The sequence below is a fragment of the Apteryx rowi genome, unplaced genomic scaffold (assembly GCF_003343035.1).
Source record: "Apteryx rowi isolate R43461 unplaced genomic scaffold, aptRow1 scaffold_32, whole genome shotgun sequence".
In the NCBI taxonomy this organism is placed as follows: Eukaryota; Metazoa; Chordata; class Aves; order Apterygiformes; family Apterygidae; genus Apteryx; species Apteryx rowi.
Window position 1 is genome coordinate 3,309,507 of NW_020449641.1, and position 22,758 is coordinate 3,332,264.

Below are 22,758 nucleotides of genomic sequence, written 5' to 3' on the forward strand. Positions count from 1 at the left end.
AACAAAGAAAAACCCCAAAACAACAAAAACCAATAATCACAGTATAACAGTTCAGCATGAGGCCCCATGGGAGGCATTATCTGCAAAAATCATCCTAAAGAAATGCCTTTCAAGGAAGAAGGTAGCACACGCTTAGAGATTTATTGATGGCCTGTAAATTGGCTGTGTTAATCTCAGTTAATTGACAGAGCTTATGAAAACATATTAAAATAATGTCATAGGGATGTGCAAAGTCATGTCCAGCTGGGAGACACTTGGATCCTATGGAAATTAGTGCAGCATTCAAAGCCTGGTAGTTTTGTGAAGGTCGTTAGCTTTTGTCTGTTACATTGCATCAGAAGGAGCTGTGCTACATTTGGGATCACGGTTCCTGTTTTCTGTGCGTGTGTAAACATATGTTTGCAAGAAGGTATCTGAAAAGTGTAACTCAGGTTTTGGGTAATATAAAATAAATCCTCCTTGTGTAAGTGACTTCATTCAGTGAAGATTCCCATGTGTTTTGTAATGTGGGGTTCCTGAGTCAGTGGACACTGGGCGTGGGAAGAAGTACAGGTTTGGCTCACCTTTGACTTTCAGTGTGTTCCCAGCAGATCTCCTCTCATTTCATCCTTTCCCCTCACTCTGTTCGCTGTGTGAATACATATTACTAGACATTATTAACATCTGAAAATGATTTGGTACTCTCTGGACCTGGCATAAAACAGTCCCTGCCTGCTGAAGCTTCAGTTTAGAAGGAGGCAGAGAAACTGGAAACAATGTACAGAGTGTGAGCTGGGTATGTAAGGTAAGGTCATTTGATTGCAGGAGTCTTATGATTTTAGTTCTTAATGAAATGAATTTCAAAAAGATAGAAAAATACACTAGCAAGGGAATAAAACTTCAAAATCAAGTAGTAAAGAATTCCATTACGGCCATCACTTCATATCCCCCCCCCCCCCAAAAAAAAAAAAAAAAAAAAAATAAAAAAAATCCAAAACCACACAACCTTTCAATCCCCCCCCCCCCCCCAAAAAAAAAAAAAAAAAAAATCCACAAAATCATTCCTAACTTGCTTTTGTAGTTTTCAATCAGGACTTTTATTCTTGAAATAGGATACTTTTCAATTCATTCTTTTTTATTATTATTTTTAAAAAAGCATTGGTTTTGAGCCAAGCTTCTAGAGATTGTCTTCAGTTGTTGATGAAATGAGTCTGTAGATGTGGAACTGAAATGTAAAAGCCCTTGAATGTGAAGTTTTCAAACTTATAAATCTTTCACAATGCAAAAGTCATAAGGGGAAATATCAGAGTTTTTTATGTTATCATTGTGGCTTTGCTGCAGTGATTAGGTAGAATCGTTTCTAACACAGATAGTACATCCTGGTCAAGGTAATTTTAAATGAAGATCTCTAAGGAACCTGAAGCTAGAGGCTGAAGTGTGTTACATGAATGAATGATCTGGTTTCCTAAGGATGGTGCATCCACTAGATTCTTCCAAATTCAATATTTTTGGGAACTTCAGTGGGTCTCTGCAGCACAATCTAGTATGTTTCCCCACTAGAGACACTGGTACTTCAACACCATCCTTTGGTATGGGGTATATTATTGGGGAAGGGTTATTTGCACCATGATAACAGGGGCCTGGATGCGAGTGCAACATCAAGAAAATCAAATGCGTACATATGGGGAGGGGGGAATGAAGAGGTGGTCATCTTTGCCAAGGTGAATAGCTTGTTATGGCCTGGACTGAGAGAGCAACTTTGTGTCTACTGGCGGAAAAAAATGCTGCTTTTTTATCCCTTTGCCTTTTGCTGTAGGGCTAGGCAACGCTGGAGCTTTGCCAGCTCAACTGATTGCAAGTGCCGCTCTCAAGCRGCTTGGCACGCCGGACTGAGTGGCGATGGCCTCGCGAAGGAGGCGAGCGCTGCTGCGGCACGCTCCGGCATGGAGCGGCGCCCCGGAGCGGTCTTGGCGTTTCCGCTGCGGGCAGCTAGGGGTAGAGGAGCCTTCTGCCGAATAGCTGAAATGTGTCAAATGAGGTAAGGAGCCTTCTGCGCTCAGGCGTCGCAGCCGGATTTCGAAGAGGACGTTTCCTTACTAAGCCTTGTGGTGAAGCTCCTTGGAAGCGGGTGTTTAACTCTTCTTCTTCCAGATACCTTTCCCCCCGCCCCAGTAAATCTAACCCAGTGACTTCTGCTCCCGTGCCACCAGTCCCACCCCTGAGTGGCTCCGGCACTGCGGGATCCCCCAAGGCGTGCCCGGCCGTGGCCGCGAGGCGCAGCAGCGCGAGCAGCGCTGGCGGCTCCGCATTGCAGACAGACGTGGGGAGAGGGTGAGCTGGTCTCCCGCGGGGCTGGCGGTAAGGAGGGGGAGCCGGCGAACCAGACGCCGTCCTCCTGAATTCTTGCCTGCAGGCTACGTTTCTCCGTTCTCCTCCTCCCTGCCGCCCCTCCTCTTCCCTGTTTACCTAAGCAAGTTAACATATATATATATATATGCTTATATATATATTTATATAATATTTATATATTTATATATATATATAAAAATATAGAAAAAAAMCATATAAATTACTTTTTTCATTAAGGCTTCCGTGGTGCAGCAGCAGCAGCTGCCATGGGAGTTCGGTGCGGCGCTGCACGCCGGCGTGCCCCGAGGCACTGCGGTGTCGCGGTGCTGCCTTCCTCGGGGCTCCTTTTTGCGGTTTGCAGCCCCGAGGCTGCCGGCGGCCGCCACCGCGCGGGGCTTGCGTGCCGTCCCCCCGCCGGGGCCGTGCGGGGCCCACCTGCCTGATGTCAACATCTCGGTGGGTGAGGCCGGGGGAGGAATGTGCCGCTCCCAGCCCGGCTCAGGTAATTAATCCCTGCAACTGACAGGTGGCAACAGGCGGCCTTTGGCTGCGGCTCTCGGGGAAAAGCGCTCCGAGGAAGGATTTTAATAGCTCATCAGCGCAATTTGCGCGCGGCGCGGGCTGCGCCGGGGATGGGGAGGGGGCGCGGGAGCTCGAGGGGAGACGAGGCGCAGGCTCGGGCACGGCCGCGGGGAGTTTTCGTCCCCATCCTGCTGGCACAGTTTTGCGCCCCGCTTGAAAGATGCGGGGACGGGAGGTGCCTGCTTTTTTGTTTCCGTTTCTCCGCAAAGGCAGCCTCCCCGGACAAATCGCTGCCCATCCCTAAGGGGGAAAAGAGTGTGACGTGTTTTGCTTTGCCAGGGGCACAGGGATTTGGGAAATGCCTTCGGAGTACGTGGGAGAGCTGCGTCAGCCCTCCGCAGTCATTGCATCACGGTTTGACCTGCAAGCGGGGATTGCTCACAGATATTTCTCGCTGGCACGGCAGACGGTTAGTCAGGGTCTCGTAATTCGGCAGGCTCCAGCTTGGCAGGTCTGGGCGCACGCGGGGCGAGTGCCCCCTCAACCTGCCCGTTGTTTCGGCGGTCTGAGTGTCCGCGGCATCCACCGGCAGCAAACTGGCTGTCCGCTCTGTGCCGTGGCGCCTGGTGAGGCGAGGACTTGTCCTGCCCAGAGCTGCAGCAAACCAATGACTGAGCAATAGGATTAAAGTTCTCCTGAGCTGAAGCTTACATCTAGCAGGAGAACTCCACATCTGCAGCGCTCCTGGGAAAACTCCCTTTGGGTTTCCTTGCTGAGCACTTTCTGAATGCAGATTAATTCCCAAGTGTGCTTGTGCACRCGCGTACGCATGTATCTGGTCCCCACTCTGAATATCAACAGCTAATTACCATTTGTCAAAACAAAAATACTAAAGGCATATGGATAAATCACGATTTTATTCTGAATGGGTAATTTCCTTTTTCCCTCCTGTTTTGTTGTTCTAAATGAATGAAGCCTTATGCAGGTTATTTTCTGTTTCTTTGTGAATCTCCTCATTCTCATCTGTGAATACTTTGGAAGTTTAAGTAACTTTCTCACTCTTATAACCTTTTTTTTGGGGGGGGGGGAGGGTAATACCCTCCCCCTCCTTCTTAGCAGTAGTTTGATAGAGGAGAAATTGCAGGTGATCGATGGCTTTGCAAATGTCACGTAAAATGAATCCAAAGTTTAACTGAGTTGAGCTAAAACGTGACTTTTTGAAAGAAGCTTGAAAAACATTTTAAAGCCTTGTTGATCTGAGCAGAAGGGGCTCAGAGAGCTGTCATGCTTGTAAGCCAGCCTCTGGGATTGCCTTCAAGTTGACATTCATCAGCATTCCCAGAGCTGGCTGAACCCCGCTCCTTTTAAAGACTTAGGGGCCCATAATCCCTTAGCTAGATTAGATGGTAAAAGAGATATTAAAGAGGTAGATTTCCAAAGTAGTATTGGGCATTTTGCTGCATCAGAGTTTTGCAGGGGAGGTAAACACTCAGTGAAAAGCCAATGCAACTTGTATTGCACAAACAGAGCACTTACTTTCAGCACACTTCTTTCCTTCCTAGCAAAAATGCTTCATTTGAGAGGTGAAAAGTGTTTTGTTTTCTCCTTTAAACCCTTTGTTGACACACCTTCCGGAGAAGGGGCTTGCTGAGAAATCAGACAGGTGTTGCCTGATGGTAGCTGGCGTGTGTGTATTGTGATACTGAATTACCAGCCAGGGTGCCAAGAGCGGGTAATACAGTATGTCTGCACAGGCAGGTGGGGAGGGCAGGGCGGCAGTCGCTGGAATGTTTTYTTTTTTTTTTTTTTTTTTTCTTTCCTTTTAAAACATATTATTAAGCAAAAAGCTAAATTCRCTGTTGTTCTTAGCAATCCCTTGGAGTCTGTTTATTTGGACATGACATTCAGCACTTGAGCCCCAAAGTCTGAGCCAAACCTTTTTCCTCTCCCTTCCAAATATATAATACATTGCCAGGCTATGTTCTTTTGTTTTTAAATAACTTTCTGCTCTGTACCTCTAACAGAAGTGCTCCTCGGGCAGTTGGCACAGCTTTTGTTCCTGCTGCTAGATAAATGACTATCGTCATCTCAGTAAATGACAGACTGGTTTATTGGATCAAGCGCTTTTTTTTGGTATTTTTCCTCCTAATTGATTTAATGTGCCTACTCAACCAGGTAACAGAAGTGTGTTGATTAACAGTCATGCTCTGGATTTGTAAAATACCTGAACTGARTTAAACTTTAAAGAGTTACCTATGCAAAGAAACTAATTTCTTCTTGGAAATTTCACTCTGGATTAGTGTGACATGCTAGCTCTGCTTCAATTTTCTGTGCCRTCAGTATTTTCTGAGGGAGAATCTTGTCCCTCCTCCTCAAATACTAGCCTAAAGATGCTGAATTCAATCTTAATTTCAGTCTCATGAGCCCGTGCTGGGAATTGCTGGTGTCACGGTCTCGTCCCTAATACAATGAGCGCCTGTCAGTTCCTGTAGCAAAATGGTGGGCAGGCAGACRGTCGCCTCTTTGCAGGGTTGGAGCGTTTTGGGGACCGTTTGGGAGAGGCACCTGTGCCGAGAGGGGCGATCCTTGCTTGCAGGCGTTCTCTGAATGCACAGACAGCTCCTGCCTCAGGGTTTTCTCTAATGCTTATTTGCTTTGAAATCTATATACAATATCCTGTCGTACTCCATGGATATAGCGATTATCGCTGATCYAGTATGAAGTTGCCGTGACCTAGTTGTTCGCCTCTATTTATGCCACTAGCTTGCTAAGCATCAGGTTACCCGTGGTCACAGCAAAGTTGGCAGGATGGGAAACTCAAGCCCTTCACTGTCTGACAGCAGGTACCCTGTGGACAGATTTACACCAGTCTTAAATGACTGGCCCCTCAGTCGCTGCACGCTTTTGGGTCGCTTTGCCTGGGTACGTTTGAAATCTCTGCCAAGCCGCAATATTCCTGGACCCTGAGCCCTGTGCATCGCCCGCGAGACCTGAACTCCTCTTACAGTCGGATAACGAAAGGGCTGTGCAGCCCTCCTGTTGTCTTGTCAGAGCTGGTTCGCCTTTCTGTGCCAGGTACTGCTTCTTGCCTCCTGGTACCCTAATCGTGTCCTGGGGAAGAGGTGAGGAGCATGCCGTGGTGGGCTCCAGGGTGAACCCTGGCATGCTGAGTTCAAGCAGGGGTCTGTTCAAGCCAACTGCTCCTGACCACCCCAGGTTGGCAGGTCCTGTGTTTTGAGGACAGATATTTTTTGTTGWTCAGGCCTGTTTGTTGTAATCCATTTGCCCTTGGCTGTTTGCTTTCTGGGAATTCAAAGTGCAGGTCCGATGYCTTCCTAGCTCAGGCCCCGCAGTTGTAGTGGAAAGGGTTTGACAGTTCAACTGCATGGCTGGAAAAGGCAGAAAGAACTTGATTTCCTCCTCTGACAGCAGAGAGACTGCATTGTGTGTGACCTGCACCCTCAGTGTTCGTGCCGATGGTGAGCACCTCTCCTGTCCTTCTAGAAGCGGTGATTTTTTTTTTCCCCCCTCTTGTACCCCTAGTTTTGTCTTTGAAGTTACTAGACTTAAAATTGCAGGCAGTGTTGCCTCAYAACAACGCTTACGATCCCTGACCTCGGCTGATGTGAGAGGGGTGTATCTCCTTCCATTTGTTCAATTCTCCAGATGCCTGCAGATATCGGACACGTTTGCTCCTCGGTGTGTGTTGTGCCCTCACTGAACCATTGCACTTCCATATTTACACTTTCATTTCAGCTCACTGCATTTAGAGTCCCAGTTTCTTTTCACTTCAATGACATTGAGACATCCAAGCAATTTGGTGGCTTTCTGAAACTTTCTATCCTTGAAACTATAACAATGTATGTGTTGAAAAATGGTATTTTATCGATTTTCTCCCTCTTTCAAATATGGTGGTTCTTCTGCTTATTGAGAGATGAAAAAGATGACATAGCGAGCTCACACTTACCGTAGTAAGGAATTGCTTTTTAATTAAAAAACAATAAGGAATTTCAGGTTAAAAAGATGTCTGATATAAATCACCATCTAGATCTGTTTCGCAACTTTTTTTTCTGTAATTGTTTGGCATGTTCCCCATTTCCGCGGGCTGGGTAAATCCTTTGTGGGTTTAATCTCTAGCCTGCAGGCACATAAAATACATTGCACAATTTGGTCTTTGCATTTTAAATATTTTTTTTTTCCTCATTAACTTAGAATACCTGTAGCATCTCCTCTGCCATATGGCAGAATGGTGTTGAGTGAGGAGGGAAGGGACCAGCTTGTCTTACTTTTAATCCCCCTCTCCTCCCCAGTGTCTCTCTCCCAACTTTGGTTTTCCTGTGCTTTGCAATGTGTACACTTTGAAATGCAAATAATCAGTGAATATTGCTTGCTAATCCTTCTGTTGCCACGTCACCTGCCACCCACCCATGCATGTGCCAGCTCTTCCTATCCTGGCAGGGTGGATGGCCAAGTTGTGCTCTTGACCTGTATGAACCTGTTGGTGCTTTGTTTGAACAGTTGGGACTGGTTCTGTATCAGCCTCGGCAGCTAGGGACATTTTCAAGAAAACAACCACCTTGGGACTTTCACTTTTCTTTCTCTGTAAGAACCAGAGAGATGGGAGTGGGGAAATGCCAGCAGTTCCTGTGGGCTAAGTGGTTAGAGTTATTGGGAGAGCTCTGCGCTTGTGAATCTCTGAGCACAAAGAGAAAATTGAATGCTTCTGGAGTGGGGTGTTGACTAAAACTGCCTTATTTTGGAGCATTCTTTAGAGCAGAGGAAACTGGAGAGTTCCCTTCACAGGGAACATCCAGAAAATTGGGTTTGGGTTACAATGCACCCAACCACATAGAGTTTGCTTGTGATTGTTCTTGCTAAGTCCATATACTTGTTTCAATTRAGCTTTTCAAGAGAAACCAATCACTTCAGTGATTAAATGTTTTGTTAAGTAGAGGTTTCCAGGTGTGAACACATGTCAGGGTGATGCTGCACCAGTGCCTGAGGGCTGAATGTCCTTAAATGGAAGAGGGACTCTAATATGCTCTCCACTAGCATGGTGGACACGAGTGTCTTGTTCTATTCAAGGGTGTTCATTGCACATCAAAGGAAGGTGACAACCTCCATTGTGGAGCTGGCTCCTGGGTTCTGCTACAGGTCCCATCACTGATCTGGTCCTTCAGCTGTTTTACTTTTCTGAGCCTTGAATTTCCCCCTTCATGAACAAAATGATTTGAGTTTAGAAGTGGAGAGATTGCTGTAGAGGTGATCAGCAGGGACATGAGATGCCTTTAAAAGATGACAGAAATGTAGAATTTGGCACAACTCTGAGGTGTGGGGGGGTGTCTTGCTTTCAAGTACTATCCAGTTCCAGAGGATCCATGTCTTTTTCATCCCATTGCAAAAATAGGAATGAACCACTTGAAATGTATGTTGTTTCCAATACTTCTAAGATTACAGGGTGTTGTGAAGGGAATGGTTTCCATTTTGTTAAGTGGATGGTAACATGCATCTCATGGAAGGAGTGGGGGGTGCAAGAGAAATAACAATCTTTGAAGGTATTTGTCTTGGGAAAACTASATTGTAGATTTATGCTCTGCTATTCTAAAACTAATAGAGACTTGGGGGGGGGGTTGTTTGTTTGTTTTGTTCCCCCCACCCCCCAGACACACTTGTCTGGAGGTGCAGCTGTTGTGTGAACAAGTGCAATGCACATAGAGTAGCTGGTGCATTCAGCAATGTGCTTAAACCCGTCTCCATCCCTCTGGCCTGCATCCATCTCTGGCTGCACATCCTGATTCTCTCTTGCCCTTCTTACCCCGGTCTAGTATTCCACTGAACTGAAGAAGCTGTACTGCCAGATCGCCAAGACATGTCCCATTCAGATCAAAGTGATGACCCCGCCTCCCCAGGGAGCCGTAATCCGGGCTATGCCAGTCTACAAGAAAGCCGAACATGTCACCGAAGTGGTTAAACGCTGCCCGAACCATGAGCTGAGCCGGGAGTTCAATGAGGGTAAGGAGGGCAGTTGGCTCTTGGCTGATGAGTGGCCAGGGCAGGGGGTTCACAGCCATACCTGCAGATCTAGAGCAAGGCTGCAGGAGGTGGAGGAGGCCTATTCCCCATGATAACTCCTGTGCCAGGCCACAGGATGACCCTGTGTTTATGTCCAGGTATAGTGGAAACGCTTGTAAGGAGCAAACCTGCTGGAAGCAGACTTCTTGCCACGTCCTGTGTGGCTTTTTGTTTCCTGTGCTTAGCAGGAAGTTTCATGCTATACTTAAGCTATTCCTGTGGAAGCAGGTCCTTGAGAAGAAAGGACCAAAGTAAGCCTCACGCCTGCCCAGGTTGGATGAATGTCCTCATGGCAGGCAGTGCCCTTCTGGCTCAGGCAGCCTTTCCCTGCTCCACTGTTGCTCCCTTGATGAGAAGCAGCTGTTCCTCTACTCAGGAATGAGCTTCCATGTTACTGGGACAGGGATCTAGTAACAGGATGCAATATCATCTCGAATCTCTAATCCACGCCTCAAAGACAGAGGGGTTGTTTATCTCTGGCAGGATAACACTAAGTGCCAGCATCAACTGCAGGCAGCCTTCCTGTACATTTAACACTAATGGTTCAGTATTTGTGTTTTAATCTTTTACTTACTTCTCATATTAGTGAACTAGCCCCCGTTTTAAAAATTTCCCCGGGGTTTTCTGCAAACTCATGGGCTGGGCTACATTTTGCCTTGTCTGCTTAAGTTCACATAAGTTCAGATGAGCATCTGTTTTATTCCTAYGTGCATTATTTATCTCCTACTGYGGGGGGGGGAGAAAAAGAAAAAACAYGGTTGGTGTCAGTTAGCAGGATGTCTCAGGAGCCTTGATCCCTTTGCTGGTTACAGTGCAGCTAGCTAAACAGGYCCAAAAATAAGCAAGGCCTTGGGAACTGAAAATCAGAGCTGAGTGAGRCAGTTCTTTGAAATAGTCCTTAAGAGAGTGCTTTTCTGACAGAACTGTGTTTTTTGAGAGTTGRTTATCTGGTTCAGTGACAAAGTTTTGAGGAGGAGGAAGAATTAAAACCCTGAATTCTTACTTTGACATGATTCTGTCTCTAGAAGTGTGCTGTATCTGAGTAAGAAAGGAACAATTCAAACCCAAAGGGAATTGTGTAGATGAACCCAAAGCAGCTTATTTTCCTCAGAATTTAATTGTGTGTTCTTCAAACACTGAAGAAAACTTGAAGGAAAGAAACTCTATTTTTTGAGTTATTSGAAAGGGTCCTAGAAACAAAGAAGATCATGTTCCCTTCTTCCGCTGCCGTAAGCAAGCATGATTTTTCAAGTTGACCGTTAATTAAATGCATATTTCTTTCTGCTTGAATTTTTTTTTTCCTCTCTTTAGGATCAAGAGTGGTGGGAGGGAACAGAAGAGGGTTAGTAGCTGTAGTTGGTTAGTAGTAGTTGGAATTAAGACTTGAAGGAATTTGCTTTGTGTACACCTTGGGAGGGGGAAGGCTTTCCACTGGTGTAAAAATCCACATGGAGTTACCTGCTGGAAGAGTTACTGTGAGCTACCACTCAGCTGACTTTTGGGCTTGCTTAGCCCAGTAACTTGRCACCCGTGTTCAGGATTGCTCGCAGGTTTCCAGTGTGAGCTTGAGAAAGTCTGTGGTCCCTTTGCTATCTTCAAATCTGTCTTCACTGAAAAGTCTTTCTTGGTTTTGCCTCCTTCCCCTTGCAGGGCAGATCGCACCTCCCAGCCACCTGATCAGGGTGGAAGGGAACAGCCATGCCCAGTACGTAGAAGATCCCATCACCGGGAGGCAGAGCGTGCTGGTTCCCTATGAGCCGCCTCAGGTATGTTGTGAACCCAAAGCAGTGGCTGCCCGGCATGGGAAGGGGTGGGTGTTGTAACTGTAGTTGGAGGAGACGGGCTCATGTGCTCCTTCCATCCTCATCGCAATAAATCTCCTCTTCCTCTTTGTCAGAAATAGGGTTTTAAGCAACCGCTTCCCCACTTAAGAGCAGGAGTCCTTTTTTAAGGAAGCGTCGTGGTTGGGGCTCATTTCATGCTAGTCTGACCGTAACACAGTTCTGGGAGTGGATGAGATTTTAAGGAGGAGAGCTTGGAAAAAACAGAGCTTTCCATCCACCATCCCTTCATCTTTTTTTTTTTTTTTTTTTTTTTGTCTAGGTTGGTACAGAGTTCACGACAGTCTTGTACAACTTCATGTGCAACAGTAGCTGCGTGGGAGGGATGAACCGTCGCCCAATCCTCATCATCGTGACATTGGAAACCAGAGAGTAAGTAGTCCATCAATGCCCCTTTGCTTGAGAGGTGACTGTCTGGCTCCTCTTCTGCTCTGAGCAGCACTGCAAGGTGCTTAGGGACAGTCTGATGGAAGGGGCTATGGGACATTTCCAAATTGCTACAGGCAAGAGTTACCCAATACTTGGAATAACCTGACTGAGAAATGGGAGGTTTCGGTCTGTCTGAGCATAGTCTGGTGTGAATCTCTCAGACTCTGTCCTTGTTCCTATGTCCATTACTTGGAGGAGGTGGTAAGGGTGTTTTTGATGTGTGTAATTCAACAGAGGTTTTTAAGTTTCATGAGTATTGTTATTTAACCCACCTGTGATTAGCTGGATACCCTGCTTCCATGTCTGCCAAGCAGAGTGCTTTCTACCCCTTGCTTTAATGTGACAAGTTTGTCTGAAAYGGTAAGATGTGGAAAGATGGTTAGGGTCTCCTCCTAGCCTCCAGTTTAGGTGTCACCCCTCCCATAGGTAGGTACTGTGTAAGAGGATCAAATGGGAGCTGAGTTAATACCAGGTGCAGTGTGAATACCTCTTATACTGACTGGCAGGTGAATCCATACATGTGGCTGTTATTTACAGAAGATGTCTAAGGTGACCAGCTAGGAGATGACACATCTGGGGCAGAGAGTGGAAAGGAGGAGTAGGTTCTAGCTGCAAGTTTGGCCCTCTGTGTGAGCTTGAGGATGCGGAGGAGGTGACTAGGCCATGTCTGAGCCTCCAGTTGACGCTTTTTCCTTTCTTCCCAGYGGGCAAGTCTTGGGCCGCCGATGTTTTGAAGCCCGCATTTGCGCTTGCCCAGGCAGAGATCGCAAAGCAGATGAGGACAGCATCCGAAAGCAGCAAGTCTCCGACAGCACAAAGAATGGTGATGGTACGAAGCGCCGTAAGTAGCTGGCAGAGCTGGGCAGATTGCAGACTGTGCTGTCACAGGGTGCAGGTGCGACCCTAGCGCTTGTGCTGAAGGGATGGAGGTGGTGCTGTGCATGGGCTTGGAGGCAGGAGGGTGTTTGTCTGTTGTCCCAGGATGAATCATTCTGAAAAATGGGCTGGTGTTTGATTCCTCGAGGTGCTGAGCGCAGCTGGCTATTCACAAAATGGCATTTGACAGTCTGAGTTTATGGCCTCCCTTGCAGTGCTGCCTGAAGTAATTAACTGTTTCRGATAGCCTGGTTGGTGCTGGCTGCAGAGGGTGTTTATTTGCCATCCTCAGGATACATAGACAGGACTCTGTAACCACTTCTGAACCCTTGTTGCTCATTTAGGACTGTACTGTGCCTTCTAGTCAGTGCCCCATATTGTGGCATATGTCTTCCAGTCACAGGGATCTTGATTAAGACTCTGCATAAACCCTGCTGCATGCCTGAGGTGCAAGTGGTCTCTCTCCATGCTCTGRGGAGTAAACGTACTCATCTGACATGCAGGATGTAGAAACTCAGCTTTGGTTTCTGGCACGTGCACAGTAATGGCACTAGGCTGCACAGCAAGGCACCGGTCTTAACAAGAGGCAAACTGGAGGACTTTGCTTCTGCAGTAGATTCAGCTTGCTTGCTTCCTCTTGCCTTCCCATAGTGGATCACTGATAGCTGACAGCTAGTGAGTACTGTAACACASAAGTTCACTGACTTTCCTGCAAAGAGCCTGTACTTGTACCTGATCTGACTTGCTGGGGTTTTGCTATTTTTCCAGCACTACTTTGCTGTTGTATTTCCCCATACGCTACAGCCACCCAACGTATGCAGGTCATCTCTGCCTTGCGGGGTCAGAAGCTACAAGCACAATTCTGGAGTGACTTAGGCAGAGACCCTTTCAGAGCACTGCAGATCTGAGACAKCCATACACTTGATGGTTGGTTGGTTTGTTTGTTTTAATGGGACACTTTGGGGATTTCTCTTCCAGCTTTTCGACAAGGTACTCATGGCATACAGATGACATCTATCAAAAAAAGACGTTCTCCTGATGATGAACTCTTATACTTGCCGGTAAGCTCTCTCTATTTTTGCTTTTACCTCATGTTTAGTGTCTTTCTCAGTCCCTTGAGGCAAGTCAGCTGCTCATCGAGACCTCAGAGAGAATAACTGTGTTAGTGGATGGGGTTGGGATGTGGATTCCCCACTCCCCATCTATCTATTTTAAATGCATATTACAAACAGAAAACATGAAAAATACCATTGGCTGCTGACTGAAAGTGGATTGTGCGAAGCACCTGAGAATATCCTAAGTGATCAGCCTGTCCTGGCAGGAGAATGGTCTTTGAAACCTAGCTGGGTGCTTCCTCTCTCATTTTTGAGTCTGTGGCAATTCAGCTTTCTCTAGAGATAATGGGCTGAAACCTGTTTTCTTGGTGGCAAAGATGGATGTTTCTGTAGCTTTTGTGCGTGTTACCCTCATGGTGGAGAGAGTGATAGACATAAACTATGCTGTAGTAAGTGTAGGATCAGAAAGAGCAAGAAGTGTCTGTAATGGGCCATTTTGCTGCTTCCCCATGTGCTGTGTTTAGTTGGACCACAGTGCACTTAGGTTTAGATCTCCCTCTTCCTCTAACACCTGAATTCAAGTACTCTTTTCCGCAAGGTGTGTGAGATTCAGCACCAGGTCTACCTATGTCTGAGGTAGGTAAGGACTTTTTCTGTCTAACAGATTGGATCAGAATAGTGCTTTTGGTTGGTATAGATTTACATCAAGCAAATGACAACCCCAAGACATTCATTAGCCTGCAGTGTCAGATTATCAACTCTTCAAAATTATCTGCTTACCACTAGCACAAGGCTTAGCGGTTTTATTGCTTATGCATAGAGTATAAACAGAGTATTTGCATCCTGCTGTGGTGTTGTTTACTTGACTTTGTCTAAAACTCAGAGGTGGCTGTCRGTCTAGATGTAGTCCTTTAAGGGTTTTCTTTTACCCCCCTCCCTTTTTTTCCCCCCCCTTGATCCAGGTGAGGGGACGAGAGACGTACGAAATGCTACTAAAGATCAAAGAGTCCCTGGAACTTATGCAGTACCTACCCCAGCACACAATTGAGACTTACAGGCAGCAGCAACAACAGCAGCACCAGCACTTGCTCCAGAAGCAGTGAGTACGAGTGTGTTTGCAGTGACCTTTGCAGTGAGGACGGTGGGGAAGGGAGAGGAGAGAGACACAGAAAGCTTCTGCACAGCTACGCAGATGCACAGCTGTGGTTAGCCAAGGGCCAAGAGCTCCTAGCTTGCTGCATTGGCAAAATCCTTTCCAAAAGTGCAGTGTGGCGCTGCTTGTTAACTGCCTTTCAGAGCTGGTAGAAATCCATGCTAGGAGGTAGACCAAAGCCACATTTCTGGTCCTGAACTTAAATCTCAAACTCAGAATCTCTTAAGTTTTGTAATTTGCCTCTATCTGTGTAGCAGGACAAACCAGTCCTCCTTCTGCAAATGCAAGTCCTGATCGCTTTCAGGATTTTATTACCCTACCTAGTCTCTTATAGTAGACAATTCACCTTTTGGTCTTGGAAGATGTGCGAGGAAAGGCTGAATGCCTTGTTTCTGCCTTCCAACTGGAGCTCTGAGCTTGGTGTCTGAAGTGCTCCATCTTAGACTGAGCTGAGGTAGCACCATCCAACTGCCTGTAGACAGAAACCCGGTGAGCGTTTATGACCAAGCTGAGAAGCTCAGGGTGGGGTGTGCCCTTTTTTTTCCATCTGCTCTCTGTGGAAAAGGGAGAGAACGTGGAGCCATCTCCACACCTCCTTCCTGGAATCCATTGGAGTGCTTTGCCAAGAGCACACGGAGCCAGGCTTGTGAGCCCCAGYTCGGCTCAATGCTCAAATGCTGCTGGTACGCTGCTTCTTTTGATGCTGTTGGAGGGCAGGTGTCTGTATCTTTGTGGGACATAAATACTGTAGGTTCCTGAGTTATAAAACTGGAAGTTGAAAGTTGGGAGCAAGAGTGAAATGTATAAGACTTGCTTTGTGACCAGTGGGCACTTCAAATTAAGACTCTTCATGTGCATTTTTTTTTTAAAGCATTTTTAAAAGATGTGCTTTGTCGCTCTCCAAAATGTGAGTGAGAAATTTTCCGTCATGGCAGACAATCCCTATTTGAACATGGCTGGCTGTGCTGTGCCAGGGCTACTTTGGGTGACGTAAATGGAAAGAGAACGGGGGAGAAGGGCCAAATATGTGTCTGGTTTCCATTTTCCCCTCTGTTCCCCATGCTTTACAGTTACAGAGACTGGGTCAGAGAACGATATCCCAGACAGATTGTAAGCAGTGTCATTCATGGGACTTGCTTCACCTGCTGTATCGGGTGACAGAAAGTAGCAGCACAGACTGTAGGTAGCCACCAACGGTAGTGCTTAGGATCTCAGTCGTTCCTGCTGGTAAGCTCACACATCAGGAGGCTGTGGGTATAATTCATTCCTTTGCAGAGGTTAGCACAAGGCCAAGGCACCACATAAGTCCCACTTGAGCCTGTAGGGATTTATTTTGGTGCCTTGGCCTTGTCTCAGGACTTCTGCAATACCACGGCCTTGTGCCAGATCTGTGCATATGTTCGMATTTCGACCTGTGTGTTTTTTTAGTGTCAGCTGGAGTTTTGCAGAGGTGTTAAAAAAGCCTTATGCTGAAATAACTGGAACATCCAGGGGCTCTGAGCTTTTTCTGAGGCACTTAAAAAATGAGGAGTTTATCAGTCATCTGCACTGTTTGTATATACTATAGCTTGTATTTACTAGCTGCTAGGCATTGCAGCCTTTGTGCACTCCATTGCCTGTCTTCAAAGCTCCACCTGAACTACAGTCATTTCAGTTGAGAAATGGTTTTGTAAGCAGAAATGGACAGCAGCAGATGACATCTTTCATTTGGTGCTGACAGTTCCTTTGCCATAATTACTGTTTTCATTCTTCCTGTATCAATAGGATGAGTTCCTGGCAACTGAGGTTGATATTTGTGTTACCTTCAAGACCAGTGTGCATGAGTCCAGCCRTTTAATTTAATGAAACTTCTTTTGGTATGTCTCCTGGCACTGGTCCAGTTACATACTCATTTTTTCTCAGCTGCTGAGTGTGCTGAGTTACTGGGGAGAAAAATTAAGAGCTTTTAAGGGTGCCAGGAGGGGGAAAAATATCTGAGCGTTTGTCCAAGGCTACTGCAGTTGTCTCTGCCAACAGCCTGCCTCCAAGCACGGTCCTCCTCTGCTGAAACACACGTTCAGTCATCAGCTTCTTAGGTCCAGTTGGGTTTCTGGTGCATTTGCCTCAGTGAACCAGGATATGAATTAATTTCTGAAGAAATGTGTGAGGGCAAAGGAACATTCTGTGTGAAAGAACTCGTAGGTCTGATTACACTCCAAAAATGAATTATAAAGGAGTTTCAGGTCTTGACATAAGATCAGGGAAGGAAGACACTTCATAGGAACTGTCTTGGATAGGAGCAATCTTGCATGCAAGCAGGTTAAGATAAGTGCGTACTGTGTGTCTGGTGGGAGATGTTCTGCCAAACTCAGAAGCACTGTCACTCCTCTGTGAGTCTGTTCCGGCTTTAAAAGAGAATGCTTTCAGTTTAAGAATAGGGCTGTACTTTCAAAACTGAGGCTCACTTTGCATTTATTCAGAGTGTATGTTAAAACAAGTGCGCGTGCAGTGACAAAAGTCTGTACATGTAGGAGAACATATAGATCCTAGGGGGGCTCTGTGAAGCCTGGGTATTTGTGAGTTGCCTTTGGCTGTGTACTCTCAAAATGGAGCAGCATCCATGCATGCTCCACAGTCAAACYTAGATAGGGTTATTGCTTGATTTTCAGTTGCTTGACTTTTCAGAGCAATAGTTAACATGGAAAAACTAAATAGATGTGTGGGAGGGAGTTTCCCTTTAATTTCTATAACATGAAAAGCTTCATCTTTTTTGAAGAGTAAGAAAAGGAAGGATGAGATTATCATACCGTAAGGTACTTGAAAAATAAAAAAAACCTGTCACTTTGGAAAACAACTGTATAACTGCTTTCATGCACATACACACCAGCATCATGTTTGGCAGGCTAGCAGATGTAATTGTCTTACTGTTCTGGAATGTGAAAGACAAAGCCGGTGACAATCAAAAAGCTTTGTGTCCCACGGGATGATCAAAAAATACTTCAGTGCATATACATTGTGCCAGGCCGCATCTTTCTCTGTCTCATCTCCTCTCTCTGCTTGTTCCTTTGTGCATGGCTTTCTCTTATTTACTGTAATGCCAAATACCTTCATGATCGTAGTGGGAAGATTTTTAGCTGCAGTTGCTGTTCTTCCTTTTTCACTGCCAAATACTTGGGCTCATATCTAAACAGCAACACATGCCTTCATTTAGAAGACTTCCTTTTATTGGTCTGGCACTGGTTTAAAATGTGGTTTTGCCAGAGAATCCTTGCTGCCAGAGATACCAGAGATGGCCCATACTTTGGGGAGGGGGAAGGTTTCTTCAATATTCTGACATGAGATACACTTACCATCAGTATTCCCAGGGAATATCGGTCCAGTCTCTAAGGGTTTCACTGGAAAACACTTCTACAGGTTTAACAAAACTTCCTGTGATGGGTTTCACCCTGCTGAGCACAGTGTTTTCAGAACAGTTTCCATTTGGATTGGCCATAGCGTGATTGAAGGGATTTTACAAAGTCTTCCACAGGCTGCTCAGAAGAGGGCTCTTATCTCAGCAAACGTTCCTGTCATATCAGCAGGGCTGCAGCTAGCTGGCTGCCTTTCAATTTAGTGAGCAGTGCAGCTCATTATTCAAACAAGAGGGAATTAACCTTGCAAGCGAGGTGTGACAGAGCAGAACTATCCAATGCCTGGAGTGCTCCATCTGAGACAGGAACTTGCAAGGATCCCTGTGCTTACCGTTGCAGCGAGAGGGTTGGCAGGGAAGGTGCTTCATACCTCCATCTAATGATTTTCATTTGCTGTGTGGAAGTTAACAGTTGTTTTTGCATGGTTTGGTTTGGTTTTGTAGTGCTGTGCTTGCATGCATTGTAAACTCCAGGCATTTGGATAGTGTTCTCACTAGGGAATTACTGAGATGAAGGTAAGAAAAAAAAAAAAAAAAAAAAAAAGTGGAATTAGTTGTGTGAACATGCGATGTTCGCTGTGCTGGCTCTGAGCATACAGCTGTGCAGGGTCCCTTGGCTTTTCAAGGTGGCACTAGTTGAGACTTAATCAGTCCAGCCCTTTCACAATAAGCACCATCTTCCCTGTCTAGCATCAGCTTCTGGTTTTTAAGTAATTGTAGTTTGAAATGGACTCAACAGAAGCTGCTTCTCTCCTGTTCCCATCTGGCTAAGTATGTTTTTCCTCTTGTATTTGTTCAGCCCATTAAGAGTGGCTAGGAACAGTATCAGAGCACCATTTGCAACCGTGAGACTGGGACACAGGAATCTGATTTCCATAACAGCTAGTTGTTTTTTCCTTTCTTGCCAATCACTTGCTTGTACCTGGGTCTTCCCAGCTTTATAAATTTCCCTGTTACATAACCTTCCTGTAGGTAGTAAGACATCTGCTTTTCCCCTCCTTCAAGTCCATACTGTGATCATGAAGGTGAAAAGTGACTGTTTCTCTCTTGGTTGTTGATAAAGGGTCCTGTATATTCATCTTTTCTTTTCTCTGGTTCCTTCTCTACAGTCTCCTTTCGGCCTGCTTCAGGAATGAACTCATGGACTCAAGGAGAGAACCTCCCAAACAGACCGATGCCATCCTAAAACATTCCAGCCCCCCAAACCCATCAGTATATCCATAAATTGAGCTGGTGGGGTTACTTTACCCAGCTCACGGGACTAGGAACAGTGGGGCAAATACACAGCCTGATAGAAACAGTAAATAGAATAATGTTCTGAAGGGACTCAAACTTTGCAAAAACAAGAGACACTTCTACAGATCTCTTAGCTGTAGTGGTAGCATTGAGAGGTCTGGAACCACAATGTTGTCTTTCTTGGTGTAACTTTTTCTTCTCGTTTTTGTAACCTGTTGATATTCTTTCCTGTTGCTTCTGTATTTGTGAAACTCAGCAGAGTTTCTCTGAGCAGGTCTCAATTTTAAAATGCCTCTTGTCTTGTTTAAATTAAAGATGTATTCATGGGCTGGGGGTGGGGGTAGAGGGTGGGTTGTGTTTAAATGGACTGTGATAGGCAGTTGGGCCTGTTTTAATGCTGGTCATGCAGTAATAATGCAAGTATTTGTACTGCTGGACAGAGGGAGGTGATAATTATATTAATTGGTACTGGTAAGAAATCAGATTTTTTTTCTTGTAGAAATGCCCTCTGATTTGACATCATGATTTGTTTCCCCTTAATTCTAATCATAAAGAGTCTGATCAAAAATCCCTCAAAACTGTAGGGAAGACTGGGTGGCTTTTTCTGACTTTGTACCAGCACTGCTGGGATTAACCCAGCTTTGCTGAACTTGGAAAGGTCCCTCCTCCTGACTCTATGGACTCAAACCAAGCCCTGCCAGTGGTGGATTGAGATGCATGAGATGAATGAGAGGGTGGAGCCTTTGAGTGATGACATCCATGGGGACTCATGTGTGGCCCGGTGTCTCTGTCCCTCTGGAGCTGAGGGTGTCAAGGGTAGACTGTCCATAACTGCTCATTGCCCTGCCTGTGAAAAGGAGTTGGAGCTTGCCACTTTCCTTGCAGACTTTCAGTAGTTATTAGATGTTGCTTTAGAGTATTCATCAACCCTACTATGTTTTACCCAGTCACTAGAGACCTCACAGTTTAAAGGAAAACAGTGCCAGCATATGTAGCAGTTGACTCGGCCAGCTGGCCTCGAGCCATGCCCACCTTGTCCATTAGTCCTGCAACCAATGACTGTTGCTTTTGCTTGTTGTCTCTGGTACATGTATGTCTTGGCTCAGTGATTCCTGCGCATTTGATGGTTTCTCAGCAAGGACTTGTAAACCCTCGCGTTCTTTGTATCAAACTCTACCTCTGAAAGCTGTTCATATGGGGCTTGACAAGGTGGATTTGAATCCTTTGAAAACTACATTTTTAAGTGCCAAGCCTAGACCAGCAGGAAGGAGGAATGATCAACAGGCAAGCAGAACACTGTGGAATAAACCCTGGCGTTGCTGATTGTGGCACTAGGTACAGATACTGGAAGTAAGGGAGGAGCTGATTGAGGGCAGGCATGATGCCTGTTGGTGGGTTTTTCCATCACACAGAGAGGGACTCAGACACCATCACATGAGAAACAGCCTGCAGCACTGGTAGAGAAGTGCCCTTCAACCCATGCTCTCAGGCAGCATCTCTCCTGGGGAACCCTCTGGTGTTCACAGCTGCAGAAAATAGAAATGCAAAGAGGTTACTGAAGAGGCACTGGGAAGGGTGCTCCCTGAGAGGTGGTGTTGGCCCAGTCCAGCACTGGTTGGGGACCAGAGTTCAGATGTAAATGTCGGTGCTCAGCAGCTGCTAGGAAACTGTCTGGTGGCTGGATAGATCCTGATGGGAACTTCTATGCCTGCAGCACAATCCACGCTGAATTCCCTTGGGGCAGATGTGTACCTGGCTCTAACTCTGCCCTCACGTGTTAGGTGCAGCCTGAAGAAAAGGTGCCTTCCAAAAGCAAATGGGCCTCCTGGCCACCCACTGAGGGAAACAGCCTGATGCACAGTGGGAGAAAACTCTTATCTCTGAACATCACATCGTCTGCTTCCAGGCAGCAGAGCTGTGCTCTGAGCAGGCGATGACTCATACTAATATCTCTTTTGAGAGCCATATTCCATCTCTAGATATCTCCTTCATCATCTTAGCAAGACTTGTTCTACCAGGAAGGCAGAGGGGGCTGATGGAGAAGAGACACAAAAAATTGTGAATAAAAATAATAACTAATTAAGCACTAGTTTGGACTATTTCATGCACTTCCAGCTCTACTATTGTTCCTTGTGTAAAGCTAGACAAATCAAGTGCCTCCATGCTTCACCTGGAGACTCCAGGAGGTACTTCCAGATCACAAAGAAGATAAAATTTGCTCTGCTTCTTTTTATTTGGGAGAAGACAGACAATGGTCATCCTTTCCCTGTGAGAGCTGAGAAGATGAACTGCTAAAGCAACACAGATGCAGGATTACACTTAGCACCATTAGTCCATGTTTCTGATGAAGATTCATTCCTGGATCTTGGTCTTGTCTGCTTGTGGATGACAGTATGGAAATACCAGGATAGGGGCAGTACTTATTTGTATAAACGGTTGCTCGAGGGCCTGTCCATCAGCAAGTTTGAGGAGACAACCTACTAGAATATGAGAGGCACCCAGAGCCCCCAGTAAGGAGATTTCTGCTCAAGTTCTAGTTCATCTGGTCTGATCTGTAGGAAATCTCTTGTACCATCATGGGCAATACCTTTGACTTCTACCAAGCAAACATATAGAATGTTTGGATCCCACTGTCCTCTAGAAAGGCTTTGCTATTTGTCCTTCTTGCCTCCAAGAGGATGATGATTATGAATCTGGTCTTAATGGTGACTCGATGAGTCTCCAGCAACATGGTGGTTATCTAAGAAGGTGCAGGTTTTTTCTAGTAAACCACCTGGAGCTGGAAGTAATTGAAGTTCCTTTTTAGTCTGTTCTCTGCAGATACAAGCAGAAAACCTTTTCCAGATGTCTTGTGATTGCTTCTCTGTCTTCACTGGTGCTTCAGAAAAGTAAGCCTTTTATTTCAAGGAATAACCAAGTAGGTTAACTGAGCCATATCAGTCAGTCAGGTCCTATCAGCCTGTGTATGTCAACTCCCTATATTATATAGTTCCATTACCTGGAGGACAGATTGCATCCACTGCTGCCTTGGGAAATTCCCCTACCTGAAATCTATGTGGAGTCATTATCTCCACCCTTGTCCCTGTGCTGTAGTTGCTGTCTGCCTAGTAACTGTCAGGGCTCCTCCTTTCCACACTATTAGTTGGTCACAAAGCCTACAAAGCACTTGCGTGGTTGAAAAATGCTCTGTTTCTTGCGTTAGAAGAGCAGCTGTTTGAGATGTGGAGAGCAAGTGCATCTCTTTGCTTTTTAGTGTCCTATTTCATGGGTCTTCTAAGCTGATAAGTGCAATTGAGCAGCATCTGTGACACTTGTGTGTCATTGCCAAGGGTCGTGCAGCCCAGTGCACCCCTGTTTGAAAGACCGTTGTCACTGGGCATGTAGACCACATGTGAACATAGGATGTAGTCCTTACTACGTTGCTGTGGCTACTCTACACCCGGATTCAGACAGCTTCCGTGCCACTTGGGTCTCTTCTCTTTGCAACTGGATCTAAGTCTTCAGGAATAGCAAACAGTAGTCACAAGAGCTTGGGTGACATTTTAAATCCTCTGTGCCTAAGCTGCCCTATTCTTGCACTTACTGAACCTTCAATGTATTTTTCATTAAGGCTACTTTTTGAGACTGCATTCATCTAATGTGAGTGAGGACTCTAGGAGTTGTCTACTCAATCAGGTAATTGTGCTATCCAAGCAGTTTCCTACCTCTGGTGAAGGGCTGATATCCAGTAATCTGGGAAAGTGCAGAAGTGTACAAGGTAACCTGTAAACTGAACTGTGCTTCATATGTGGGAGAGGAAATTCCTTCTTGACCTCTTGAGATGATTACTATATGCCTTGAAGCATGAGAGTTGATTGC

General features: G+C 45.8%; 1 protein-coding gene across 5 annotated transcripts in view; it reads left to right on the plus strand.

The window, feature by feature from the left end:
• Positions 1–22,758, plus strand: part of TP63 (tumor protein p63) — a 111,803-nt gene that overhangs the window by 81,624 nt on the left and 7,421 nt on the right. For 3 of the 5 annotated variants that reach the window (XM_026070863.1, XM_026070866.1, XM_026070864.1), the window contains 6 exons: positions 8,676–8,862; positions 10,573–10,688; positions 11,026–11,135; positions 11,897–12,033; positions 13,047–13,129; positions 14,086–14,222. In XM_026070863.1, coding sequence (XP_025926648.1) covers positions 8,676–8,862; positions 10,573–10,688; positions 11,026–11,135; positions 11,897–12,033; positions 13,047–13,129; positions 14,086–14,222 — 770 coding nt within the window. Of the gene's footprint in view, positions 1–8,675; positions 8,863–10,572; positions 10,689–11,025; positions 11,136–11,896; positions 12,034–13,046; positions 13,130–14,085; positions 14,223–18,773; positions 18,889–22,758 lie in introns of those variants that run through there. The other 2 variants (XM_026070867.1, XM_026070865.1) reach the window with 2 other exon arrangements.